This window comes from Phoenix dactylifera, chromosome 14 (assembly GCF_051530095.1).
Source record: "Phoenix dactylifera cultivar Ajwa chromosome 14, Ajwa_hap1_PhDact_Kaust_v1.1, whole genome shotgun sequence".
In the NCBI taxonomy this organism is placed as follows: domain Eukaryota; kingdom Viridiplantae; phylum Streptophyta; class Magnoliopsida; order Arecales; family Arecaceae; genus Phoenix; species Phoenix dactylifera.
The window spans coordinates 26,492,900-26,500,845 of NC_143203.1; the positions used below are offsets into that span (position 1 = coordinate 26,492,900).

At 41.7% G+C, this 7,946-nt stretch overlaps 1 protein-coding gene across 1 annotated transcript; it reads left to right on the top strand.

The window, feature by feature from the left end:
• Positions 1-543: 543 nt before the first annotated feature.
• LOC103696399 (uncharacterized) lies at positions 544-7,258 on the top strand. Its single transcript, XM_008778013.5, has 4 exons — positions 544-678; positions 2,409-2,599; positions 2,699-5,352; positions 5,446-7,258. Exons 2-4 carry the CDS (start codon positions 2,576-2,578, stop codon positions 6,782-6,784), a joined length of 4,017 nt encoding a protein of 1,338 aa, XP_008776235.3. The 5' UTR covers positions 544-678; positions 2,409-2,575; the 3' UTR covers positions 6,785-7,258.
• The last annotated feature ends 688 nt before the right edge of the window (positions 7,259-7,946 follow it).

Below are 7,946 nucleotides of genomic sequence, written 5' to 3' on the forward strand. Positions count from 1 at the left end.
AGCAAATTAGCGGTCTAACCTACGAGGAAACTTGACGTACACGCAACACGCTTGCCGACGTCTACGCTTTCAAAGCATCAGGGCCGCATCTTTTATATCTTCGGTGGCTATCCTTCCAAAAGGCCTTGTGCCAAGATACCTATTTCTTCTTTCCACTTTTTTTTTAAAAAAAATTCTTTTGCTTTGCTTTGTCTGGATGTGCATATTTTCTTCCGAATGTGTAACGAAAATGGCCGTCTTTCTTTTTTCTAAGCGAATTGCGTGGTCCACTGCTTTTGTCCACTAAAGTCTAAAGCAAGATATCTGTTGCGATTTATGAAAAAAAAAAAGAGCTAACGCGGAGCGGTGACGGGAACTTCCGCGTGGTGGTTCGGTGGTCTCTGTCTTTCTACAGGGGACACGTATCGGTAGATGAATGGGTTGAGGTGGTTGGGCTGGACACGCGTCAGAAGAAGAACGACGGAGTGACGTTGGGATCGTTGGAAAGTCATCGGAAAACGCGGGGTTGGTGGGCCCGGGCCCAGGCCCAGGCAAGTGGGAGGTGGGGGGAAGGGAAGGTCAGCACTCTACTATTTTTTCCTTCTGTTTCTGTATTCTTCTCTTAGGGCACTCTCAGAAGCAACGCGGCGACCAACGCCTCCTTCTCTCTCTCCCCCTTCGACGGCATGATCGGGTCAGGTAACTGACGCCTCGCGTCTCTTTTATTTTCTCTTGCTCAGTGGATTTCTTTCCTTCTTTGCTTTCCTTGTAGTTTTTTTCCAGTTTCTTGAGCCTGTGTTTGGTGAGGATGTCGTGTGTATGCGATCTATTGTTTCTTCTTCTCGAATCGAAGTATTCGAGCCGTGATGGAGTTTGGGATGGGAAGAATTTGTTTCTAGAAAAAAAATAAGGAAAGTTTTCTGGGTATGATGCTATCCTTTTTGCATGGTTTGTGATTTTGGAGTGAGGTTGCATAGAGTTCTTGCGCCGATGACGATTTTCCTGCGATTTTCTTTGTTTTTTTTTTGTTTGACGGCAAGGCAGGATCTTTAGCGGTTTCTAACAGCTGCAAGGGTTTTCTGCTTCGGTTGCCTGTCCTTGACCGTCGAAAATATTGATGGAACCGCCATTGATTTCGATGACTATCGCGGTTATTTTGACCGCTTTTGTATTTGAAGTGGGTTGCCTGGCGGGATGGAAGACTAAAAGTTCCGTTTTTTCCATGTATAAATTGAATGTCCGTTACGATCGTGCACTGATTGGTGATATAAACCTTTGGCTAGAAGATGGACTCTTGATTCTTATGGTTCTTATGGGCTGCATGTTTTCGGGACAAAAGCTACACCTCTCCATGATCAGCATTTAGCAGTAAAATTTTTCTTAGTGATCGTAAGCTTTTGACAGTTTGGACTTCCGAGTGTCTCTTTGTCATCTTTGAGATCATGTGTTGTGCTGGAAAATTGTTGGTCTTCCATGTTTCAAGAACTAGCGAGTTGACAACAAGAAGCTTTAGCTTGGACGGTAAATGGTTTTTGGGTTATGCCTGAAATGATTCAAGTCACAATTGCTTGCTGAGAATTGCTTCACGATGAACTTTCTTCATGAATCGGGTCTGACTACTTAATTACATCCACGGTTGATAAATTGATCCAGCAAGAAACAGAGTTTGTGGGCAAGATCATATTGACTCTTCTTCCTTCCTAGTCGTTGCCAGGAATTTATGGCTGATTTTTTTGTAGGCTACCTCTGTCTGTTATATATCGTTATTTGTCTGGTGTTAGAAATATTACTGCAGCTGGGTCATGCATTAGTTAATATATTGTACAATGCGGTTCCTTTGCGAGTTTTATAGCATGTTTCCACTGCATAGATTGCCGATTCTGCTATATCTAGAACCATAACTCTGTTCGGATGTATGCAGCAGCCGAATCAGAAGTATGATATTCTTGAGAAGGTTGGATGCTTGACTTGTGCATCTGATTTGCGTTCATGCTTATGCAAAAGCATGTCAATGAGTAGGAGACAAGCTGAAGGGCAAGAATTACAATGTTTAAGTGAAACTGGTCTTTTCCATGCAGTATCTGATACCATGTAAAAGAAGAAAAAGAGTCCATCTATAGCAGAAAATTTCTCATTTATGATCATTATCAAAAAAGCAGGGGACGTTTGCTGAACAGAATGGGAGTTATAACTAATAAAAATTAATTAGCATCTCTTCCCACCTTATCCTCATTCATTAATATGTTCTTACTTTTTATCGCCGGTATCATTGGGTTAAACGAGTCAACTTGATTAAAGATTAAAGAGACTTGACATCAGCTTAAACGGACTCTTGTATCTGCTCTATTCTCCGTGTGTCACAGGTCATATGCTGTTAGCGTACGGCTATTTGTCTTTTCAATTTCTGACTGTTCCATTGGTGTTGGCAGATTGAAAGGCTTTGGATGATCAAAGACTCCTTTTTTCCTTATGAAAGCCTGGTCGCAGGAGTTTTCATAAGATGCTTTATGTGTGAGCTTGAGTTATGTTGCATGCACAGTGAAATCAAATAGTCACAGGGCAGTAGATTTTCATTTCTTCGGCTATAACCTAAATAATGCAGAATTCTGATGATGAAAAGGTTTTCTTTTCCCCCGACATGTTAAAATATTTTAATTAATAAAATATAAAAAAGAGTCTTGTTTATCTTAGTGGATTTTTGATTTCATTTATTTTGCAGCTTGGGGTCAATCCTCATGGCAGACAGGATAGTGATTTGATTTCAGGTATACCCATCAAGAAAAGGCCCTTGATTTTAGCTCAATCTCCGCCGCCTCCACCTCAAACACCATCTTCGCGAGATAACGATTGTGGTAAACCACAAAAGAATCTTCATTGCTTGGGGACAAAGCCTGCTGTTTCGGAAACTGATGGACTGCCAGCTTCAGGGACCGACTTTACCGTCAAGGGTTCTTCCTCTGAATCTATAAGTGACACAAACCTAGTTGCAAATCAAGAAGGTCGTTCTGGTTTATCTCATCATGAAGAGGGGCTAAATATGGCTCCTAGTTCTGATAAGGGAACATGTGCTGGAAGCACGCTACAACTATCAACACTGAAGGAACTGCTTGATCTTCCTGTAAGTGAAAGAAGTACTGGAGGGGTGTTTGTTCCAAGTGATAAGTCCGCATTTCACAGAGTTTTAGGTAATACAGCATTTCAAATGACACTTAAAGGGCCATTTACACTGTCCAACGATGCGCAAACTAGTGAAAGCAGTTCGGCAAAGCTAGAGAAACTAGAAATCTGTTGTGATCATTCTTCAGCTGAGAAACAGCAATGTCTTCAAAGCAGATGTAGCAGTGCTGAAGCAAAAGGTGACTCTGCATTGCCATACTCAAATAGGTCAAATTGGGATCTGAATACTACAATGGACACATGGGAAGGCTCCTTGAATGACCCAAACCATGAAACTGGTGGGTACGAGGCAGGTCTTGTGTCAACATTTTCTAGGGAATCTAATTGGACTGATGAGACACTTGGAAACTGTCAGCATTTAAATGTTGAACACCTAATGTCATCCAACTCATTATTGCCTATAAATGAGCTCCACAACTCAGCGCCTTGCCTAAGCTCACAATGTAAATCAGTAAGCAATTCTGAGTATTGCACTACTTCGGGTGCTGCTTGTCCTTCTGTTAGACTTAACTCTATTACAGAAATGCCTCTTCCAAGTTCATTGGTGAAACCTATTCCCCCAACCTGCAATTCAAAGTTGCCTACTTGTGGAGCTGTAAAAGCTGAACCATGTGATGAAAGCAGTGATTCGGATGCCAGGAAAGTCGAAACAAGTTACATGAAAGCAGCTGGTTGTAAAGATGTAAAAACTGAACAATGCAAACGTTTAGGAGATGCAGTGAAAGCAACAGGTGATGGTGATCTAAAATCAGCATGCAAAGTAGCTGTAAAATCAAAGCCACTTGAGAATCAAACTCAACAGAACCTTGGGAGGTGGAATGAAAAATCATTTAAGATCGGGCTCAATTATAATTTTTTGACACCTGGTAGTACAGACATGTCCCAGCGTGAAAGTGAATATTTTAACGAGGCCTCAAGCTTGATATCTGAATCTCAGGTTTTGAGCACTAATCATGATGGGTCAGAGCTGCCTCTGGGATGCATTCCTCCGAATGTGAAAGAGAATGTTGGTGGGGCCACAGAACATTCTGTTCAAACTCTTAACCTCCATAATTATATGCCATGCAATGGTGGAGAGATTCCTATCAGTACCGGCCTTCCCCAAAATGCAGGCGGAATTGTCAACAAATGTTCGAATATGTTTTCAGAAGCCCACATTTCTGGGGCTGAGGATTTAAAATCTGCCAAGGAAGCATGGGAGACAGCTGAAGCCAAGTCAAATGGTACTGTCAAGGTTCTTGCACAACTGCGCTGCTCAGATGGTGTTAGTTATCATTCCTCTGAATCTACTGTAGCAGATGAACTTCATGCAGGCTTGCATGGAAATAGCAAGGTAGATGAGGTCCAGGAGGTGAAGATTGCTGTATCTGCTGAGATCAAAGAAGAATCACATGACAATAAATACAAAGCAGATAGTTCTTGTCATGACACTGGTGCTATAAATATTGTTCGTAATCAGAGTGGCAAAATTGATGATTATGAAGACGGTGAAGTGATGGATGCAGCATTGCATTGTGGATTTGAAGGTTCTTGTGAGGAAGGAAAAGAGAAACAGGTAAATGCTACAAGTGATGCTGATCCGATTCATCATCTTGATGTTTCCATCATGATGCCTTCAAGTGCAGATGTACAGGAAAACAGAATAGAGAATTTGGACAAGTTAAATAATGTTCAAGGCACTGAAGAGGGTGATGTTGGTCTATGCGATGACAGGAATGATGATGGCATCAATAAAACAACAAATGCTCATGAATTTGCAGCTGTTGGAGGCGTAATTTCTGGGTCTTCTGAAAAGAGGCTCATTAAGACCATTTCTAATAATTGTTGGGATCAATCAAAGAGAGACAAGGACCCCGAAACAAAATCGCCATCTGATGGTTCTCTTCATGCAGGAACAATCAAAGAAGGTAGTCGGGGTGAGATTGTCAGACAATTGGAGAAGAATTCGAGGGGATCTGATTCTCTGCAAGCTAAAGCTTCTGTTTTGTCCAAAACAGAATCAGATAAAAATGTTGACGGAATAAAACATGTTGGTAGTAACCGAGGGCGCATTATTGATCTGAAGTCTGCAGGAGATGGATTAGCATCTGGAAAACCAAAATCTTTGGCTGACAAGCCATTATCGTCACTACCGGTGAGGGAAGATGCCATTGGTAAATTACGGAGGCAAGATAAATCACATTACTGGGGGAGTAGGTGATATTCCGTACATCAGAAGCTCAGCTTCAATGTTGTTATAATAGATACGAATGATTAGGTATCTGACTTTTGCCTTTTCTTTTGTTTCAGAGATGAAAACGGCATTGACAGATCCAGGAAATTTGAAAGCAAGAAGAACTATGAGTGGTTAGTTGCAAAACATGGATCAGATTTCAGACGCATTAGGAGTAAAGAGCGCAACGAGATAAGATCATCACATGATGAAAGAAACTCTGATCCTGGGCATTTATTGGAACAAGTTAATAGTTCAAGTGGTTACCGATTTCCTGGACCTAGATATGCATCTGAAGTTGTGTCCAGGGGGTCTATTGGAGATGCTGGTAGGATGGCAAGGAAGCCCATCAGTGATGAATTTCAGACCTCCTCTCATATGCGTTATAAAAGGCGTTCTCCTGGGGAAAGAGGACGAGAACCAGTTGGCATTCAAATGATCCACCATCTTCATCCTATGAGGGGTATCAGCCCTAGCAGGCGCATTGGTAGAGATGTTCCTGATTTTGAACTACTGGCTCGTGAAGAAAACCTATTGAGGAACTTGCCAAATGACATGGTGAAGCCTCCTTTTCTCTTGCACCCACATTCGCCATATGAACAAGCAGAGGGCACTGTCAACCGTCGAGTAAGGAGGAGCCTATCACCTATTCGGCAAGGAGGCTCAAAACATAGACCTCACATGTTCTCAGAAATTTCTCCAATGTCTGATATGCGTTCTCTGCATCAGTGGTCCCCATGCAGAAGATCATCTGATGTCTTAGATGGACATCCAGAGCTAATCCGCTGCAGGTCTCCACCAGTTGTCGGGCTTGGTGGAATGAGGCCACCTCATCAGCATGCTTATTTTATGGAAGATATGATGGTCAGAGAGCAGGGTTCTCCCCCTTATGTTGCACGGTTACCTGGTGATATGGTAGATATTGGTCCTTCAAGGGAGCATGATTATCGAAGGTCTGTTAGGCATCCTTCAAGGAATTTTCGAAGGTTTGAATTGATTGACTCTTGTGAAATTGCAGATGAAGAACTTTGTTCACCGTTGCTCCGCAGACAATTTCATGAACCTGCAGGAGATGATGACTATTCTGCTGATCGAAGAAAGTACGAAGAGAGGCATGAACCTGTTCGTTCTACGAGGCACCATTTCAGCATTCGTGATGATAATAGCGTGAATTTTGATTTTCACGCTGAGAATGATCTTCGGGCTTTTAGGCATTGTCGTGAAGCTAATGAACAAGTTCCTGAAAGAGGCAGCTTGGGGAATTTTGACAGAAATATTAGAAACCGACTAGGAAATGCATTTAGCAGACTGAGAGGCGTTGAAGAGCCCCAAGATAACTATAGATATCACGAAGAGCCGAGAAGACGGCATGACGCCAGCTACAGTAATGGTAGACCAAAGAGGAGAAGATTCTAGCTTTGTCTTATTTGATTACAAGCCAACAAATGGTCATGCATATATGATTGGCCCATGTCTCTTGTTGATTTGGACCAGGTGCTGACCTGATACATGCCATTTAAGGCTTTAAGCAATAAGAAGCCTAAGATATGGTACAGCAAACCAATAAAGTGGTGGGAAGAATCAGATTTTGGCCGTTTATTTTATAGATATCAAATTTTGGCCTTGGAAGAGGAAGAACTATGTTCGCAGAGATATGCAGTTGAGGCGAATGGTTTGGTTCTTATTGAACTAGTTTGCATCTGTGACATCCAAACAATCTTATTTGGAAGAATTTTATGGCTGTAGGATCTTTCAGTTATGTATCAGAGGTCTGTACAAGAAACTCTACTTCTTGGACCGTCGATGCTCGATGGTGGCTTGTACCTTCCTGTTAGCCACATTTTATCATATATTACCATATTGACATTTGCAATTTGCATTAACATAAAATCAAATTATCTGATGAATAACCACAAAGTGGCATCTGGTTTCACTACTTGACCACAAGAGCTGAAAAAGTGGGGAAAATTGAAAATAAGAATGAAAGATGAGGGCAACAGAAGAATTATTGGCTGAAAAATGGGATGTGGATCGGGTACTCTTTTAAGCCCCAGCATGGTGTTCTTGATGGCTCTGAGCTGACCAATCCTGCTAGCTTGAAACATTTGAAAATGAATTTTGGTTGATGAATCTATTAATGAGTCTTGAGGTTGGAAAAATATTCGGTCTTAATCATCTGTGATATGCCTGCCCCTGAAGGAATTGTTTCCAGGAAGATACTATTATTGTACAATGTCAGTGATGTTGAGTTGAGAGCTTTACAAGATCCATTACGTCCCAATGTCAAAACATCTGTGATATGCCTGCCCCTGAAAGAATTGTTTCCAGGAAGATACTATTATTGTACAATGTCAGTGATGTTGAGTTGAGAGCTTTACAAGATCCATTACGTCCAAATGTCAAAAAATAAGGAGTGGAGGAAAGAAGTTGCCAGCAGATAAACACCATCTTCCATGGTCTAACAGGCTTCTGCTGTAAACTGAGTGCTACTCTGCTAGATTGGTGGTGACTGATTAAGACGTTACACTAGGACTTTTTCTCATGCTAATCGAAAAGCAGAAGACTTTTCTCATGCATG

Bases quoted from the DNA above. Each gene is read 5' to 3' on its own strand.
- LOC103696399 (XM_008778013.5), top strand. From the start codon at position 2,576: ATGCAGAATTCTGATGATGAAAAG. The intron at 2,600-2,698 runs GTTTTCTTTTCC...TTTATTTTGCAG, and splicing joins AGAATTCTGATGATGAAAAG to CTTGGGGTCAATCCTCATGG. The intron at 5,353-5,445 runs GTGATATTCCGT...CTTTTGTTTCAG, and splicing joins TCACATTACTGGGGGAGTAG to AGATGAAAACGGCATTGACA.